Here is an 18,228-nt window from a genome sequence, read left to right as displayed (position 1 = left end):
CCCCCCCAAATACAAACGTTTGTGATCACACTGTTTCTTTAGGTACTTAGAGGATAACAAAGATTGGAAGGGAAAAAGATACCAGAGGAAGAGAAGCAGGGCTCGAATTCTAAGTACTACTTGTTTGCATCAACAAGCCTTCCAAAGTCAAAAAGCAGATATGAAAGAACAAAACTTTATTTTCATCGGTTGGTATACCATGTTCTGTCTTTATTTCATAGTGAAGGCAATTTTCTTTTCGCACACTAGCGTCAGGTTTGGGGAGCTCATCCATGTAATCAAATCAAAATAGCCTGGGGGTTTTACCCATGGCATTGGGACGTTTCATATGTAGGGTCAGAAACAGTGAAGACAATATAAACTTGAACGTAGATAGAGAGATTTCTCAAATACAGTACATGCAGGAAGAGCGGAAATTTCGTTATGAAATGTTTTTGGGTAGGGGTGGTGCGTTAATTAGGATATGTGATGAGAGGTGTGGCCAGATAAGAGGAGAAAAACGATCGATCCCCTTCTATGAGTATTGCCGGATATGTCGAGAGCGCTACTCTCCAAGCAGAGGTTGATGGTGGAAGATCGTCGCTACCACCACCACCATGGTTGCTTGGTGGTGGTAGCGAAAAAAAAACGGACCATACATAAAAAGCAAACGATCTTCCACCATCAACCTCTCCTTGGGGAGTGGGGAGCGCACCAAGTTTCTGGGCACGGCTATGTGCGCCGCCTGTGCGTTTTAGATAAGATAACACCCATCATGAACATTTGCATACCCACTCACACACACACAGAAAGACAAACCAAAAACAATACCTCCATTTTTCATAAAGGTGATAAAACTTAAATGTTCATTCGCATTTTATCACACCAAACGTTTGATCAAAACATGCGGACATGCAGTCACTATCTCATTGGTTGAAAAGTGATTGCCATGCATTCTCTAATTGGTTAAAGCGCTAGCTAATTACTGGTATGATTGACAGTCAGGATCGGTATTAATTGCTACCGTGGTTCGTGTTAAACAAGTGCTACCGACTCCCCTATGTAAATTAGCTTGTCGTCTCCTACATAACCCCAAGCCTCTTGAATACACTTTATTCGTTTGTTTTCCGTTCCAACTTAATCATCCATTCAACTAGCCCGCTCCTTTAACTACATAAATCTCTGTACATTGCCCGTGTATTTGAACAGTGCCTGGCATGTTTTTAGGGTTGCCTAGTAAAGGTATGCTGGTAACTGTTTGCGCAATGTTGCTAGGTTTAGTTTGGTCCTGGTGTGCGCGCGCGGGCGGAAATACGCAGAGAAATTGCCTCCGTAGACAAATAAGGTAGGTATGGCAGCTTGTTTTTTGATATACAAAATAATTTGTAGTAAAATGATGTTCACATGATTCAAATTATGTCGTGCGTTTGTCTTCGTAAAGCTGTAGCAGGCGTTGTACGGTTTGGTTTTTCGTCGTACGATTTTAACCTAGTTTAAGGCAGGAAAATTGACAAAATCGGCCACCTACAAGAATCTGACACCATTTTCCGTCACGAATTTTGTACTACATATTCACAACCGTCCCTGAGACAACTACCGTCGTAATTCTGTCCTGCGACCTGGGTAATCTGAATACTATTCGTATAATACCAGTGGAGGAGCCTTGTTGAGTACAGAACTCCCTAACTGCGTAGTTCCACAGCTTGTGCCACATTCCAATACTAAAATATAGGATCGTATCTTGTACACTGTTTAAAGATTGTCAAGTAGACAGGATGCTTGCATGAGTGTCAAGCACTTGTTTTTCTTGCATCCATGATCTAAAATGGACGTTGCCTCATTTCTCCCCTGTTGGACTTTGATCATAGGAAAGAGTCAGCCGAAAAAAACACAAAAACATTGGGAACGGGGAAATATTTGCTAAAAGTTCATACATCCTTATGAGTCAACAACAGTAAATGATATCTTCAGATTTGCATGTATTTATCTCTAAAATGGAAAAGGACAGTCCGCCAGGATAATGTTGTTCGTAATTTAGTTGGAGTGTTTTTATCACTATGTTTTTCTCAGTAAGATAAGTATGAAGGAATGCAATGCACGACTGTGCTGCACCAGTAGCCCCTTTGTCCAAAGTCCCAACTCACCACAAAAGACTGCCGGTCGAAATCCGTCCAAAGTCTAAGAAAGCGCGATTTAATCTTGTTAGTTCACATGACTTAATTTCAAGTAGTGACGCATTCCTTTCTTCTCGATTTTTTTTGCAGGCAGAGGTCTTCTTCTGTGGTGTTTGGTGGCCATACATGTAGCTTGGTGGCTAACATAACGTAACGTCATCGAGGCACGGATCATTGCAGTTTTATAACGATGTTGGAAATGGATTTGATGACTACATGTAGAATGTAGTTAGCTTTTGGTCGAGAACTTTCGGATGAGCTGGAGTAAAAGCTGAAACAACTCACAGTGGTCTGATGTCGTCCCAAAGACATAACCGTCACAAACCGACAAAAGGTTAGCCATCTTCGAAGCTGAACTAAGTCAGAGGAAACCACTGAGCTAGCTTTGCTGGAAAACTTATCAAAATCATCGAACGAGACCCCTGGACTTTAAGGTGAACAAGATGGCGGTCACTTTCAAAGACGATCCAAAATGGCGGCCAGACCAACCAAGTGATGACACTGCACCGTACAAGACTCTTCTGCAGGAATTGGGCAAAGAAATGCGGGACGGCGACCTGGAGATTATCAAGTTCATGTTCAAGGAAGACGTAGAAGAGAGTGTGTTAGAGAAAGTGACGAGTCCCTTGGAATTATTCGAGGTGCTAGAGGATCACGGGAAAATTGGACCTCCGAACAACTTGAGTAAACTTGAAGAAGGGATGAGGATGGCTGGGAGAGAAGACCTCGTCACCCAGATCAAGGAATACTCTGTCAAATGTAGGTTGTGAATGTCTGCACGTTGTTTTTGTTGTTGCACAATAGAATTGTTTTTTCCATTTCAAAACAATTTCTTAGATGTTGAAAACAATAATATGACATTATTAAATTGATTAATTAAGCGTTTTGACATATACGTTTCACTTAGAATTTTTCCTTTTTATTTACTTCATGAGTCACCATAAAACAAGGCTCGTGAGAGCCATTAAAATGTTTTAGGTTACTGTACAGCCAGTGAGGACAAATGTTTGTTGACCTTAGACTTGAAAGGTTTAAGGTTACCCATATGGGAAACAATCATGAGGTAGTTTATTCCATAGTAATGTTGTTCTAGAAAAGAAGCTTTCAGCGTGGAACTTCCTCCTAAGACCAAGAAATTCAAGTCGCAATCCATTTTAATGACCAAAAAGAACAGAAGAAAATCGTCTTTAAATGTTACGTTCGGACACTTTGCACAGGTGATGACGCTGCAAGACAGGCCCGGAGGCGGAAGGACACGCCGTGGGTCAGTAAATCACCTTTTGCAGCAGGAAACCAGCCTAAAGTGGTGGAAGAAGAGGAGGAAGATGAAGAAGACAAAGCCCAGGTAAATAAAATTCAGGTGGCTGGGTTTCAGTTGATTGGCAGGGTTGTGTATGGGGTCACATTGTGCAATCATGGTACATGTATTAATTATTAAAAAAGTTAAAACATGAACCATGGTGTGATACGGGAGTTCGTTATGCCATACAATCGTATGGATGATGATCCATTCTATGATGTGATTCAATCGGGTATTTTCCCATGATCATACAGTATACGTACAATTCCGATACATTCAAGGATTCCGAAAACACTTTTTAGAAGTCTTAAATCTCCCATTTCTTGGTGTGATTTTGAAAAAAGTGAGTTTGTCATTTCTACAGGACAGAGCAGTCCCTGCTAACAGTGACGCCTCTGCCGGACGTAGCGACGTGACCCACTCCAGCCGCCGCCTCTCCACCATTCCAGAAGACGGGCCCAAACGCGCCGTCCTGCCGCCTATAAAAACAGGCGTCATCGAGGAAGAACCTCAACAACCAACGGAGCATCCCGGTGAGGCAACAAACACTAGCAAGCACCAGGGTAAAGGACAAGAAGGGGAAGACAACAATTCCAGTAAAAAGACTTCTTCAAAAGACATTCCAGCGACTACATCTGGAAAGAAAAAATCTTCACTTTGCGTACTCTTATAATAAAATAACCTTCAGTTTAGGTTCGGTGCTCGGTATATTGACAAGGATATTCATAAATATATTGCTATTATAGTAGTCTACATACTAGTATTTCATTGCTGCTTTAATGTTTATAAATAAAGATAAAGTCCTTAAATAACACACACAATAATTTCTGAGTGGTATAGCGTACAAGTTGTATTGCACTTGTATTGGGCACACTGTATACAATGTACATACGGGGTGTGGTAAAGATAAGGTACATAAAATTCACAAATCGATGCTTACCGATAGTTTCACCAAAACATCATTTGTCATATCAAGTTTCTTAGTCTTTCTGAATATCTTGGAATTGTTTGCAGACTTTGTAACTGACACATAGAGCTATCACACCAACAACTGCATATTATTAGAATATAAGCTGAACAGTCCATAAAGTGTTCAACTGCAGCATTGTTTCCCATATACAGTAACATGTACACTACCACCAATGTACAGCAATTGTTCTAGTCTTCCTTTTTTTCACATTTATACTGTACTAGATTTTACAACTGAATGGATACAAAGAACTGGATGGACATCCGTGTTGAGTGTTATTTCATCTTACCTGACATTTTATTATAATTACCTAATATGCATATGGTTCACAATAATATATCAGTCTTCATGTGACTTGCTTGTACTGTTAAACTTCACTAGCTTCTGTCTTTTTACATTCACTATTTAATCCTAGTATCATGTCTGCATGTAGAACTACTTACAGGCATTTCTTTTCATATAGAATCAGGATGAAAGAAATCAAATGAAATTCAGAATATGTTACAGGACTGTTTTTCCAAACATTATCAGGCCTTAATCGCTTCAGAAGAAAAGCTCACAATTCACCATCTTATTACCAAAAGCTCAGCCCTTCACTTTGTACTGAGTTGCACATAATAATTTACTATAACTTATTACATTAGTTAGTACAGCACTAATAGAGCCACAAAGAAATGGAAAACTCCTTTTCCAGAGCTGGATTGTGGAACCATGTATAACATTGACACCATCAGATCATCATATACATACCCTAAACCTCATATCATAGTATACATAAGAAGCAACATATCCCCAAATAACCCTTTGTTGTCAAAATTTGAATAATCGATGACAGAAAAAGTCTTAGTTCACATTTTTAGACCAATCAATTCTTGCTTGTCCAGCTTCTAACAGCAAATTGTCTAATATCTCATAACAAGTACAAACTGTATAACACAAATAACACCTTACACAACATCCACATATGTATTTTATGAGTAAGAATCAACTCTCATTTTGTTTTCTTCCAAGCTACAATGTATTAGCATAGTTCCATGCCCTGGCCTCCTCTATTTCATTAGCCTGGGTGCCAGACTGTTGGCAGGCTAGCTCAGTGGCTCCAGGGCCAACATGTCCCCAAGGGAAATTTTACCACAGACCCCCTCAGTTGCTGCTCAGGGTCTAGCTGGCCTACAGTGTGACGCCCAGGCTACTATTTCATACTTGTAACAACTAGTTTCTTATCATCATCATCATTTCTTACAACAAAGATTCTACTGTACAAAAAAAATGAGTTGCGTATAACATTATCTATTTTTTGCGGTGGCTGTGTCTTTACGTGACGACGTACTGCTGTCTGCTGTTCATCCTCATCTGGAAGTAGCTGAAGAGCCCCAGGAAGGCATAAACTCCCGCCACCACCCAGCAGTTGTACGCACTCTGCTGGAATATAGCGTCAATCTTCTTCCGACTGTGGGGAAGGGAGGGAACACGATATTGTATTATTTGTCAACCCAGAATCACAAGATCAAAAAAAAGGAAGTCCTGCTGCAGTACCATAACTAGCTGCCAGGTGGCCCAAAAATCTAATCATTAAAACCTAAGTACCTGCAAAATATCAAGGCAATCCAAGTGAGCCTTCTTAAGTTATCATGTTTACAGGCAGACACACACAGACACACACAAGATCACTGCCAAAACATAACCTTCTTGCTAATGACAACAAAACAGGAATAAAATTGGGCATACTAACATGACGTTATTGAAGACTAATATGTCTTTAGTGATGCAGCTTATCTATAATTTACAGTTGGTATAACTTATGTCCAGTAACCATAACTAGGACCTACTCTTTCCAGTCGTCGTCTGTCGCAGGGCCGATGTCTTCCAGCAGCAGTGGACTCTTGATTAGGAAGAACACTCCCATCAGACCCTGTGGAAATAGACATAAAATTTCGTATCACCATAGTAAAGGCGGATGACATTTTTATCAAGGTGAAAAAATGTATGACAATTTTTAAGGCTACTTACCATCATTATAATGGCCCAAATGCTGATAATGAAACCGCAAATGGACAGCTTTGGTCCGCAAATGACAAACATCTTGACTAAGAAGCAGAAAACGTTGTTAAATCTTCTAATTTTAAGTCAAAACTACCCAGTTCATTCCCTGATTTTTCTCTCCTCCCCAAAATGGCGACTTAGCAATGATCACGTGATGACGTCATGGAATCATTCACTTGCGGTAAGGTGTGATTTTAAAGGGGTAAAATATTTAAAATGCAGCATATTACATCAAATAAAATAATAAAAACGTTACCATATGTTCTTATATAAAATATTGTCGTAGACGAAGTTTTGACTATTTTCAATCCATTAATTTTTTAAAAATTTAATCCACCCTAATGCTATAATGGTTTCATCCATACGCTGGCCTGACGTAAAATTACCCACAAGGCTTTTCGACTCGCGTGGCGGCCTCTTTCACATTTTTGTTGACCCAAATTTCATCAAATTTAGGCAGAATGTCGGTAAGTAACCAGAGTTTTCACACCATTAGTTTGTGAAATAGGACACTAGACAACGGAGCCATTGTCGGTAATATATAGATATTGGTTGGACATGTGTTATTCATGACGAAAATGCGTTTTTCGTGCTATGAAAAGGGGGTGGGGGGCTCATGCATGGTAAAAACAAAGGATGATGCTCAGAAACAACACACATATAATTATTATAAAAGAAAATGCTGTTATAGAGGAAAACGGGCTAGTTACCCAAATCAATGGAATGTTCCAAGCAATAAATGCAGTGCATGGTGTACTGTGAATTTATTGGTTTCTGTAGAAGGTACAAAGAAGGGCCATCAAACTCCCTCTGAATCTCAGGGATCTACCCTACCAGGAGAGACTGAAGACCTTAGGTCTTCCCTCCCTACAGTATAGGAGGCGCAGAGGAGACATGATACAGGTATTCAAACTAGCAAGAGGGCTGGAGGGAATCCAACTCGAATCCTTCTTCAAGAAGCGAACAGAAGGATCAACAAGATGGCACAGTTGCAAACTGGAGGTCCCTTTGGCCAAGGGAAGAGTTAGACGACAGTCATTTAGCGTCCGGGTCGTTAGGGATTGGAACAGTCTACCACAGGCCGTAATTGACTCAGAGTCAGTTAATGAGTTCAAGACGAACCTAGACAAATACTGGGAGAGCATAAAGTATAACACTGAGTGAAGTCAAGATCGGGATCACCACAGGATTACCTCTCATCCCGAAGATGGTATCAAGGTATCAAGGTGTAGGGACATCATTTTCAGTAGGAGGGGAAAGGTGGTCTTCACAGTGTTAAAGTTCCCTGTTGAATTTATATAAATCCTGTAATATAGTTGTTAGTTAACTTGTAACAGTTGGGTCCAAGTGCCAGTAACTGGACCTTTTATCTTGTCATCTGTGCAGTGGGTTTGTGAGCTGGCAGCCCGGGTTTGTGTAGGTTCGCCCCCTCATACTAGTCATAAACAAGGTACAAATTATGTATCATGAATCTGCAAACACATCAAGATTTACAATCCACTCATGTCTAACCCCTTTGTTCCAGACCCTCCCACTGAACCCTAAGCCGTTCCTGAACGGACTGACAGGCAAACCTGTGATGGTGAAACTGAAGTGGGGCATGGAGTACAAGGGTTATCTGGTGTCAGTCGATGGATACATGAACCTACAGGTACGTACATGTATCTGTGTTAACCCTCAGTCTGCTGAGGTACCAGATGTACAAGTTAGATAGCTGAGTGGAACTCACTGCCACTAAGTAGGGGCATTATCCCTAGATAGCTTGAAACAGTGCTTATAGTTAGATGTGCAAAGGTTGGGTGTGAAACTACACATGTACTGCTATGAGTACATGTCGTGGGCAACAGTTACGTCAATCACTGAATTCGCTCCATATGATGATGAAGCAAAGGTGACTGACAGTGTTGCATTATAACTTGTGCAGTTGGGCTTTTGTGGATAGACAGACTGCCCTTATGGCTTACAGCTGTACTAGTAGGGGACTGAGTGCATGAGTTGGACTTCAGTGTGGCTGACAGTGAGTGTAACCTATTATTGTGTGTTTTCCTCCACAGTTGGCCAACACAGAAGAGTACATTGATGGAGCTCTGGCAGGGAACCTGGGGGAGGTGCTCATCAGGTCAGGATCAGGACAGATAGTTGAAGCAATATCTCTGTAATGATAATTCTGCTTTGGTGAGGTCGTGAAAATCTAACCAGACTGAGAGTGAACTGAGAGTAAGATTTTAAAACTTCCCATATCCTCTCCATTTTAGGGACAACCCAGCAGTAGAGTTTGCTGTGGTGTGTTTGGGAGGGGAGGTAGAACAACTGATGACATGGATCATTACTGTGTGGTCAATGGAGAAAATATGGCTACACATTGATTCATGCATTACATGTGTCACTGGCAATGAATGAGCAAGCGGTTAGGCTAGGGGACATGAGACCAACAGGCCACGGGTTCGATTCCTTGCATTCCTGGCTAAACGTTGTGTCCTTGGGAAAGGCACTTAAACAAACCTTTCTTGCTCCACCCAGGTTTAGAATTGATACCTGACCAGTTGGGAAAGTAAAAGGTGGTGGAAGGAGAGGGATGGGCTCTGCCTTCCAAAACCATGCCCTAAACACAGTGGACAAACAGCCCACTGCCCCTACGGCTGAAAAAGCTTTGGGATCATTATCTCTACCCATGTCTAAAAATAGATTTAACTGTTGTATCGGTGTATGAATGTAAGAATGTGCTGAATAACATGTGTTTTTTTTTCTAGATGTAACAACGTCCTGTACATCCGAGGGGTGGAAGAAGAGGATGAAGAAGGGGAGATGAAAGAGTGATTATGGCAGGAAGGGGTCTGAAGGGGGTTTTGCCAATCATGCATTCCTTTGAAAATAGTACCAGTACTGTAGATCGGGACAAAGGGAAGCTTTACTACTAGTATGAGCTGTAGGTATGCTGAAAGGATTTTATATTTCCACTTTTACTTTTCTTTATATACAGAAGATATGTTCAGGTATGTACTGTACCAGGGTGGTACATGTAGTTTGATAAAGCTACTGTGAACAATATAGATCTGTTGAAACAAGGAGGTTATAATAGGCAGACTTGGTAGAAAGAAACCATGCTGGTAACTTCGATTTGTATAGTGTACCTAGTGGTGGTACCGGTATATGGTGTATAACTTAAATCGTCATTGATGAAGATTGAATAGCCCCTATGTATCTTCAAAGAGGTTCAAAGCCAAGAAGGGATTGTGATGTTGAAACCAAGAGTAAAGATACTTCAGTTCTCCAGAATATCATTTCATTGTTAGGTTATGAAACATGATGTGACAGTAAGTTTGGAATAACATTGTGACTGATGAACGGTATATACCCACAGCTACAAGTAAATTACTGGTACCTGCCATGTTTTAAACTCATTTGTAAAACACACAGATTAACAACATTGACAACTTTTATTTTTTTGTGGCAATAAAAGTTTTCATACAACCACTTAACATGTTGTTACAACCTTGCATTACAGATGGTCTTCTCAAACTTTCAAAGCTATTTTGTATAGGTCAGTCAAACATACATAATAAAAAATATCAACATTAGAAATATAAATCTATATAGGTATGTAAGTAATTAGCAATGAAACTACTGTATTAGTAAGAACTAATCAACTAATAGTACTAGTCAAAAATAAAATAGCATATAGGAAATATCGAAAGTTGTTAGAAAAGTTTAAAAATGCATATAACACAATAAACTTGTAAGTTGAAACATACAAGTTGCATGACCTGACTACTAGTACTGTCTTATAGTGTCTTATCTTACATGTCAACTCAAGGTCAACTTCAAATCCAGGTCTTGCAAGGTCAACTCAAGGTCAACTTGGCATCAAGTTCTTACAAGCTTTATATCACATCAAGGTCAACTTAATGTAAATTTTTCCTCCAGGTCTTACAAGGTCAATTTGCCATGAAGGTTAAAGCATGGTCAATTTCACATCATGGTCTTGCAAGGTCAATTTTACCTTCAGGTCTTACAAGGTCAAAACAACAAGGTCAATGTAAGGTCAATTTATATCCAGGTCTTACAAGGTGAACTCAAGGTCAATTTCACCTCCAAATGTCTTACAAAGTCAAGTCAAGGTCAATTTAGACTCCAGAGGTATTTTGGAAACAATATTCACGCCCAGTAACAGTTTTTGCAAAAAGTGTGGCCTGTGAACTACTTTTTGATGGTTACAGTGCAGTGTCCATACAGTCGCTCTGGCAGGTCATTACATAAGACCATGTTGTCACTGGCTATGTTGTAACACTGCACGTAGGCCAAGGTTTCAGAGTTGTACCATGGGCGTGTCTCGTCATATGCCCTGCCACCGGTTATATAGATCTCTCCCCAGCACACCGTGGCACTACAGCAGTCCCACGGCACCAGTCTGTGGGCCAGAGACACGAGAGTCTCTTTCTCCGGATTGAAGCACATCACCTGCTGTAACGGTCCCCCAACAAGGTAGATCTTGGAGCCAACTGTGCACGCACTTAGACAACTCACAGCCTCTGCCAACCACAGGTCCAACGACCACTTTTTGTTCTTAGGGTCAAAGCACTGGACAGCGTTAGTCGCATATTCCTCATCAGTCTCTCCACCGAACACATAGAGCTTCCCGCGGCAGGCAGCTATGGCGAAGTTGCTCACGGCCACTCGTAGTTGCTTCGTTAGTTTCCAACGGTTGCTCTTCTTGTCGTATACCTCGACATCAGGTATCACCCACTTCTCGTCATCATCAACATCATCCCACTCATCATCGTCATCATCTTCATCATCATCATTTTCATCTTCATAATATTCATCATAGTACGTGTCATTCTCGGCACCACCAACCACATACAACTGTCCCCCCAAAACTGCCATCCCGTGGTCGTATCGTCCAGTCCGAAGGTTTGGCAGCCTGTCCCATGAGTTCTGACGTGGTTTGTACCTCCATGCCTGCCACATGGACTTGTCCCCACCTGTCACGATCACGTGATCGTGGAAGGCGCACGCCGCCATTCCATGGCTTTCCCGGAGCTTTTTCGGCAGCGGATTCGCATTGACACATTCAGAATCAGGTCTTAGTCGGTAGACTTTGTCGTTCAACGTCGTTGTTTCTGTGACACCACCGATAACTAGCATGTTCTTCTCGAGGATAACACGACGTACCATGCGCACACTGACAGTCTGGCTCCTCATCATGTAACTGATCCCAGGAACCCTCGCAAACACTTCATCTTCCTTCATCAAGTTCTTGAGGTAGTCTTTGTCTATACTTGAGAAGCAGACACACTTCAACAGCTCCTTTAGGTGGCCTTCTCGTTCTTTAAGATCGTGTCTTGCCCAAAGCAGGATTGCTTCCAAGATTTGCTGCTCCTCGGCGAAAAGGTGCTCGTCTGAGACGTACGTCTTGAGTAGGTGGAAAGGAAGTTGAAGAAGCTCCTTGGTTGTGTACTGCATATCGAACCATTTCATCGCCCAGCTCTTTGCTTTCTCCGCTAAACGCGTACACGACACCCTGTCAGCCAACACCCACATTTCCACACACGTTTCTTCACTCACAAGTTTCAACAGACACTCTTCGCATTTCTTATAGACTTGCGGAAACTGCAGCATGTCCGCTGCTTGAAACAGGGCATTGACGTTTTTAGAGGCGTCGATTGTGGACGTGTAGGAATAGTCCACTAAAAGCTGCAGTGCCTCTGCGCTCACCCCTCCTATCTCTATCTTGTCCTTCCTGCTCTCGCTGTGGCTTCCATTGAACATGACTTTGAAGTATTCGCTGTTGGCAGCCAGAACCAGACGGTGACAGGGAATCTCCTTTCCCTCGGCACACAGAGTCACGTCCATCAACAGACCCTCCGACCGCATTTTCTGCACTTCGACTAGGAACCAGTTCTCCTCTCCCATAGTCCTTACAAAGAGAGAGACATAAAGGCATTCAGAGATGGCAGACTTCACCCCCTCATGACAATTTAGAAGCCCTCTAGCAGAACACACAGAAACTGCCATGCAGCCTGCTCGCCGTGCAACTCTGCCTCCTCTAGTATATGAAACAGGAACTGTATACTCTCTGACAGACCTTCAGCCAAAATAATAACGTTACATTTGTAACAGTTAACTAAAAATTATGTAAGGATCAGTTTTTTGCTCTCGCAAACAGGTAAAATGTATTGCCGACCACACGGGCTAGCACAGTGCAGTGCCTGTAAAATTATGTTATGTCTGTCAAACCAAAGACAGTATATAGTCCTATATTATGCCCCTGTTCAAGGAGGTTAAACCTCCTTGCTTTGTTCAAGACAAATCAACGATCTCGCCCCACCTTGAACCAAGGAAGTTATGCACCTTGACAGGTCGCTCTACGAAGCAACATGAGCGCTACTTCACAACGTTGCTCTCCCACCCCTCCTGCTCTCCCGTCTTCCCCAAAGAGCCGAAGTAGAAAACCTTGTAGCATAATATTACGCCATACTTACTGTCTTGTTCTGGCACAGACAAGTCGACGAAAACGCAGAAGTCAAGACGAAACGAGCACCGTCTTCGCAAGGGAAGACTCCAGCAATAACTTTTTTTCGACACCAGCTTGGGAAGCATGGGAATACAACGGAACTGACCGGAATAGTCTATTCAATATAAAGGGATCTTTACTTTTAACACTCATTTTTAAGAATGACAAGGCAAGCTTGAGACATCAAATAAGGTTTTTATGACGTTTAAATTAAGTGCTTATCTAATAAAAGGTGAATTGTGTAGTTTATGGCGCATAGAAGTATTATTTTGAGAACGTTTTGTTTATTTGGTCTCCTATACGGCTATGGTTCAGTCGGCCCCAGTCTGTTTTCTGAGAAATGTGTTTAGACCGTGGGCGTCAAAGCAGCATGACTAGTGTTGTGAGGAGATGACCACAGGAAGTAAAATCCCATATGGGCAACTCTCCAAGCAGAGGTCGGTGGGAAGATTGCCACTGACCTTCCGATCTGTCGCTATTCCCCAGTATTAACGGCGCGAAAGTAGCGAAACGGACGAGGAAGCACAACAGTCCGCAGAAGTTTTCCAAACTAAAAAAGACTATTGCAGCAGAAAATATTTGATCGCAGGAACCGAATTTGTTACTTTATTTAATATAATAAGGAATCGATCATTTTATTACTAGTACCAAGGAGGTTGAATAGTTTTTGCTAGTACCTTCCGCAAAGAGGTCGTTTTCGTGTGCGCGTTAGCCTAAGAGTACAGTATGCCGCACCCCCCCCCCCAAAAAAAAACAAACTGTACTTCTACTTAATCAGGGGAGTTGGTGTACGCAATATATAATTTATATATAGCGCACACCAACTCCCCTGGCATATCATCTGTTTATACCTATCTGACCAATTTCTACTCTTCTCAGTCGCTTCCAGAAGCCCGGTAGAGGTTACCTGCACACGTCTTTCAGCTCATATCCATGCAGGAAAATACACAATCTTTTCTTTGCAGCTTACTTAATATGTTACACTTACTTATACAAGAGGAGCTAACATGTTAAGATCATGTAGAAAGTATTTTATACTCTGTTTCATTGTTCTTTTATGTTTGTAATTTGCAATTAGCCCTCGGGCACGAATTTGCAATAAATTTAACAGTATTGAAGAAAACAGACAAAGTACAAAGTAGTTGTTTGAACAGCTTTGTTACAACAAAAGTTGAAAATGTTCACATTCATTACTGACTCCACTGTTATGACACACTCATATATGTAACATATAAAAGGGAGTTATAGAAAGCACAATGTATTAAAAAATGAAGTAACCACAATACTGAAAAACAGTTGATAGAAATAAGACATCTTGTTTAGTAACACTTATTAGAAAAAAATATATGCACATACTAAAAGCTCATGTTCAAGTCGTATTTGGGAAAACATGTTGAAAGTGTACAGTTTAACATTTCTCACTCATGTAGTTCCCATTCCATTATGACATGTAATAATATTGTTGTCATGGCAATAGATTTCACAAAAAAATCTTTAAAACCTGAGAACTTTTTTAAATTTAGGCATACAGTCAGTTTTAGGCAAACAAAAATCATAATGTGAAGGTTAGTAGAAAAACAATTGCCTAGAGATTTTTACAAATTTTGCCTACGATACAGGCGAGTGTTCTGATTGGCTCAGAGTCATATGGCCTTCATAAGTTAACGGCATGGTAACAGGGTTCCAACAAGCATAGGGACCATTGATGACAAACTGGGGGCAGTATGCTAAGGTAATAGTGTTGCACATGACCTAAATAGTGTTGTAGGCGCAGCACCACTTTACTACTGTGGCTGCTGCTATTCTGCATGGGATGGACGTATGAGGAAGTGTTACCGAACTCACCTCTGTTGGTCTTCAGGGAAGAAGTCGTACAAACTGATTGGAATACGTCATAAATGTTTAATCTTCAGTAGAGTTAGTAATACAAACTGAAATCCGCCCTGTTCTACTTCCGCCGTATAAGTTCGATGTTTCTGAATTTGCTGGTAGAGTTCTTGTTGGTAATTGTATTCCTAGGGCAGTTTGCTTTCTTGATCCCAATTCGAGGAACAAAGCACAAGTTCTTGACAAGTTCTTAGCAAGTTCCTGGTGAATTCTTGGCTAGTTCTTGGCAAGTTCCTGGCGAGTTCTTGGCGAGTTCTTGGCGAGTTCTTGACGTAAAACTGGTATGGTCTCATCGTCCTTCCACAGAATATCCTCTGGTATCTCCTGGACCCTCTCTGTCCAGGCCTTTGATAATCCTCTTCTGGATTTCCTGGATCCTTGTATCCAGGCCTTTGTAATCCTCTTCTGGTCTTTCCTGGGACTTCTGTGCCCAGGCCCTTTTTGGTCCTAACTCACGAACCACACCAGACTTCTGTCTCTCTGCTTGTGCCTTATGCACTGCCTGTCGCCTTGTCTACCTAAGTCCCAGACAGACGGGCTCCCTACCCTGGAGCTCAGGGGGGCAGGGAGTTGGCGGGAAGCTATACTAACTTAATCTACTGGCGGGAAATTCAAAATTGGAAGTTGGCACTTACACTGGCCCCCAAATTGTCCGTTGGGCAATTTTACCTTACACATTACGAGCCAACTTCCTTATAACATTAGTAACTTAATAACTCATTGTTAGTAGAAATAGCATGCAATAGTTTCCTACTTTAACTTCCAGCTTACAGCAGTACACATAGTTTGTCGATTGGTCTCTCGAGTACATTGTTTTGCGTCTTTACTTTTACTCTACGCACTAATCCGTCGCTGTGGTGGGTCACTTCCAGCACCCTGCCTAACGGCCAGCAACTTCGCGGTGAGGTTTCATCTTTCAGGAGAACTATATCTCCCACGGCAAGGTTTTGCCTTTGTTTGCCCCATTTCTGCCGCTCCTGTAGTGACGTGAGATACTCCTGCGACCATCGTTTCCAGAATAAGTCGGCAAGATACTGCACCTGCTTCCATCTGCGTCTGGCATACAGGTCGTTCTTGCTGGTTAGGTTTGGCGGCAGCGAAGTTTTCATTTTCATAGTCAGGAGACGGTTGGGCGTCAACGCTTCCAGGTCATCAACTTCATTGTTAACCGCCGTTATTGGTCTTCCGTTTACTATGCTTTCAGCTTCGCACAGCAAAGTGTGTAATCCTTCGTCATCTAGTGGATTCTTCTTCATGATCGCATTCAGCACCTGTCTTATTGTGCGTATCTGTCGCTCCCAAACGCCGCCGAAATGCGACCCTTTAGGTGGGCTGAACTTCCAGTCCACTTCCTTCTGCAGTAAGGTGTCCTTAATCTTGTCTTGGTTCCACCTTGCTATCTCCTTCTTTAGCTCGGCCTTTGCCCCCACGAGGTTGGTTCCGTTATCTGACCATATTTGTTTGACTTGTCCTCGTCTTGCGATGAATCTCCGCAAGGCATTGATGCAGCTATCCGTGTCTAGGGAGTCTGCTTTCTCCAAGTGAACTGCTCGGGTTGTGGTGCAGGTGAAGATGACTCCATATCGCTTCACGATACTGCGACCTCTTTTTACTTCAAAAGGGCCGAAGTAGTCAACGCCTACATTGGTGAACGGTGGTTCATCCGGTGTGACTCTGTGTGATGGTAGATCGGCCATCTTCTGTTCTCCCGTTTTGCCGTGATGACGTCGACAGGTAACGCACCTGCTGATTATCTTTCTGATCAGCGTGCTACTCTGTGGTATCCAATAGCGCTCTCGCACTTTGGCCCTCACGTAGTTTCTCCCCATGTGGCCTACTTCCTCGTGTATACTCCGTATGATCAGCAGCGTTACTGCTGACTCCTTAGGGAGTATTATGGGATGCTTCTCTTCTTCTGACAGAGACGACATGTCAAGTCTCCCGCCCACTCTCAGCAGACCGTCTTCTCCTAATATCGGGTTTAGCTTGTAGACGCTGCTAGTAGATGCTACTCCTGCATCCTTCGACCTCTCTAACGATACTATCTCCTGATGGTAGTATCTGTGCTGCACGTGTTTGAAAATAGCTCCTTCAGCTTGTTTGAGATCGTGCATTGTCAATCCGACTTCAGTGGCCTTGTTCTTCTGCCTGAGGGCTTGCTTTACCTTGATGATCCAGGCCACTGCTTTCTTGAGACGGTGCCAACTTGAATAATGCGCTATTAGCGCATCCATAGGGCCCTTCTGAGCTTCCTCCACTCCAATGGCGTTCACCTTAACTTCAGGGTCCCCCTGTGGCGGCTGCTGAAGACCCTCTGGCATCTGTGGCCATTCGCTGGGTGAGCACCACAGGAAGGGTGGGCCATTTACCCACCTGTCGTTTTCCACGAACTTCTGGATCGTCTGTCCCCTCGATGCATCGTCTGCAGGATTCTGTTGTGATTCAACATAACGCCATTGTTTTGGATCGCTGGCGTTTCTTATTGCTGTTAGCCGGTTGGCTACAAAGGTGTGATACCTTGTTCTCTCGTTGTTGATATAGCGTAGCACTGTTGTGCTGTCAGTCCAGAAAAACGTCTCGTCGACGTTGACGTCCAACTCCCTTTGGAGCGTAGAGTTTACACGGACAGCAATTTCTGCTGCTTTAAGCTCCAATCTTGGAATTGTGTGAGCCTTCAATGGTGCTACTCGGGCCTTGCCCATTAACAAAGTACAGTGTACTCTGCCTTCTTGATTTTCTATACGCATGTACGAAGCAGTTCCGTATCCTACTTCACTCGCGTCCGCGAAGTGGTGTAGCTGTACTGACGTAGGGGTTCCAAATCCAGCGGGTTTGACACATCTGCTCACCGTGAAACTGCGACTCAACAATGGTAATTCTACTTCCCACTGTCGCCATGATTCGATATGCTTGTCTGGAATCTCCTCATCCCAAGTTGTCCCTTCCCTGCACAGGTCTTGTAAGAGCAGTTTGGGTTGCAGCGTGGCAGGAGCAATCAACCCTAGGGGGTCATACATCGAGCTTACTGTAGACAGAATTCCCCTCTTGGTCGCCGGTTTGTCTTTTACGACGTTGCGAAAGCCCAAGGTATCTGTCTGCACATTCCATAGCATGCCCAATGTGCGTTCCACTGGCATTGTGTCAAAGTCGAGATTCAGGTCCCTAACTTCTTCTGACATCTCTGCTACTGGTACGGTCTTGAGTACCTCTCGACTGTTGCTTACCCACTTGGTAAGTCTGAATCCTCCTTCTTTACATGCTTCCCGCATGTCCTTGGCTAAATGTCCTCCTTCTGTGACTGTGGAGGTAGATTTGAGCAAGTCGTCAACGTAGAAGTTGTTCCGGATTGATTCCAATTACG

The 18,228-nt window shown here is 42.6% G+C and overlaps 5 protein-coding genes across 6 annotated transcripts in view; 2 read left to right on the top strand and 3 right to left on the bottom strand.

Moving 5' to 3' along the window:
- The first annotated feature begins 1,996 nt into the window (after positions 1-1,996).
- On the top strand, positions 1,997-4,145 carry LOC109471069. The gene is made up of 3 exons (XM_019770260.1): positions 1,997-2,912; positions 3,371-3,498; positions 3,818-4,145. Exons 1-3 carry the CDS (start codon positions 2,597-2,599, stop codon positions 4,124-4,126), a joined length of 753 nt encoding a protein of 250 aa, XP_019625819.1. The 5' UTR covers positions 1,997-2,596; the 3' UTR covers positions 4,127-4,145.
- A 153-nt stretch (positions 4,146-4,298) lies between these two features.
- On the bottom strand, positions 4,299-6,622 carry LOC109471339 (ribonuclease kappa-A-like). The gene is made up of 3 exons (XM_019770631.1): positions 6,434-6,622; positions 6,253-6,335; positions 4,299-5,873 (listed from the first exon to the last, which is right to left on the bottom strand). The coding sequence occupies exons 1-3, from the start codon at positions 6,503-6,505 to the stop codon at positions 5,738-5,740; spliced, it is 291 nt and encodes a 96-aa protein (XP_019626190.1). The 5' UTR covers positions 6,506-6,622; the 3' UTR covers positions 4,299-5,737.
- Positions 6,623-6,832: 210 nt separating this feature from the next.
- LOC109471350 (small nuclear ribonucleoprotein F) lies at positions 6,833-9,945 on the top strand. Its single transcript, XM_019770643.1, has 4 exons — positions 6,833-6,933; positions 7,992-8,117; positions 8,521-8,585; positions 9,217-9,945. The coding sequence occupies exons 1-4, from the start codon at positions 6,928-6,930 to the stop codon at positions 9,281-9,283; spliced, it is 264 nt and encodes an 87-aa protein (XP_019626202.1). The 5' UTR covers positions 6,833-6,927; the 3' UTR covers positions 9,284-9,945.
- Positions 9,946-10,469: 524 nt separating this feature from the next.
- Positions 10,470-13,049, bottom strand: LOC109470579 (kelch-like protein 24). The gene is made up of 2 exons (XM_019769546.1): positions 12,949-13,049; positions 10,470-12,383 (listed from the first exon to the last, which is right to left on the bottom strand). Exon 2 carries the CDS (start codon positions 12,377-12,379, stop codon positions 10,664-10,666), a length of 1,716 nt encoding a protein of 571 aa, XP_019625105.1. The 5' UTR covers positions 12,380-12,383; positions 12,949-13,049; the 3' UTR covers positions 10,470-10,663.
- A 1,101-nt stretch (positions 13,050-14,150) lies between these two features.
- Positions 14,151-18,228, bottom strand: part of LOC109470515 (kelch-like protein 24) — an 11,277-nt gene continuing 7,199 nt past the window's right edge. Inside the window, exon 3 of one of the 2 annotated variants that reach the window (XM_019769480.1) lies at positions 14,151-14,739. The gene's annotated coding sequence lies outside the window, so the exon portion shown is untranslated. Of the gene's footprint in view, positions 14,747-18,228 lie in introns of both variants that reach the window. The other variant, XM_019769486.1, reaches the window with a different exon arrangement.

Source organism: Branchiostoma belcheri, unplaced genomic scaffold (assembly GCF_001625305.1).
Source record: "Branchiostoma belcheri isolate BF01 breed outbred unplaced genomic scaffold, Haploidv18h27 scaffold10, whole genome shotgun sequence".
NCBI lineage: Eukaryota > Metazoa > Chordata > Leptocardii > Amphioxiformes > Branchiostomatidae > Branchiostoma > Branchiostoma belcheri.
Note: the sequence above shows the minus strand (reverse complement) of the source record. Positions and strands in the feature narration are given on the sequence as shown.

Excerpts from the sequence above, each read along its gene's own strand:
- LOC109471339 (XM_019770631.1), bottom strand. The coding sequence starts at position 6,505 with ATGTTTGTCATTTGCGGACCAAAGCTGTCCATTTGCGGTTTCATTATC. Across the intron at positions 6,336-6,433 it reads TTTGGGCCATTATAATGATG|GGTCTGATGGGAGTGTTCTT; the intron begins GTAAGTAGCCTT and ends CTATTTCCACAG. Across the intron at positions 5,874-6,252 it reads ACAGACGACGACTGGAAAGA|TCGGAAGAAGATTGACGCTA; the intron begins GTAGGTCCTAGT and ends CCTTCCCCACAG.
- LOC109470579 (XM_019769546.1), bottom strand. The coding sequence starts at position 12,379 with ATGGGAGAGGAGAACTGGTTCCTAGTCGAAGTGCAGAAAATGCGGTCG.
- LOC109471350 (XM_019770643.1), top strand. Across the intron at positions 8,118-8,520 it reads ATGGATACATGAACCTACAG|TTGGCCAACACAGAAGAGTA; the intron begins GTACGTACATGT and ends TTTCCTCCACAG. Across the intron at positions 8,586-9,216 it reads CTGGGGGAGGTGCTCATCAG|ATGTAACAACGTCCTGTACA; the intron begins GTCAGGATCAGG and ends TTTTTTTTCTAG.
- LOC109471069 (XM_019770260.1), top strand. The coding sequence starts at position 2,597 with ATGGCGGTCACTTTCAAAGACGATCCAAAATGGCGGCCAGACCAACCA. Across the intron at positions 2,913-3,370 it reads CAAGGAATACTCTGTCAAAT|GTGATGACGCTGCAAGACAG; the intron begins GTAGGTTGTGAA and ends CACTTTGCACAG. Across the intron at positions 3,499-3,817 it reads ATGAAGAAGACAAAGCCCAG|GACAGAGCAGTCCCTGCTAA; the intron begins GTAAATAAAATT and ends TCATTTCTACAG.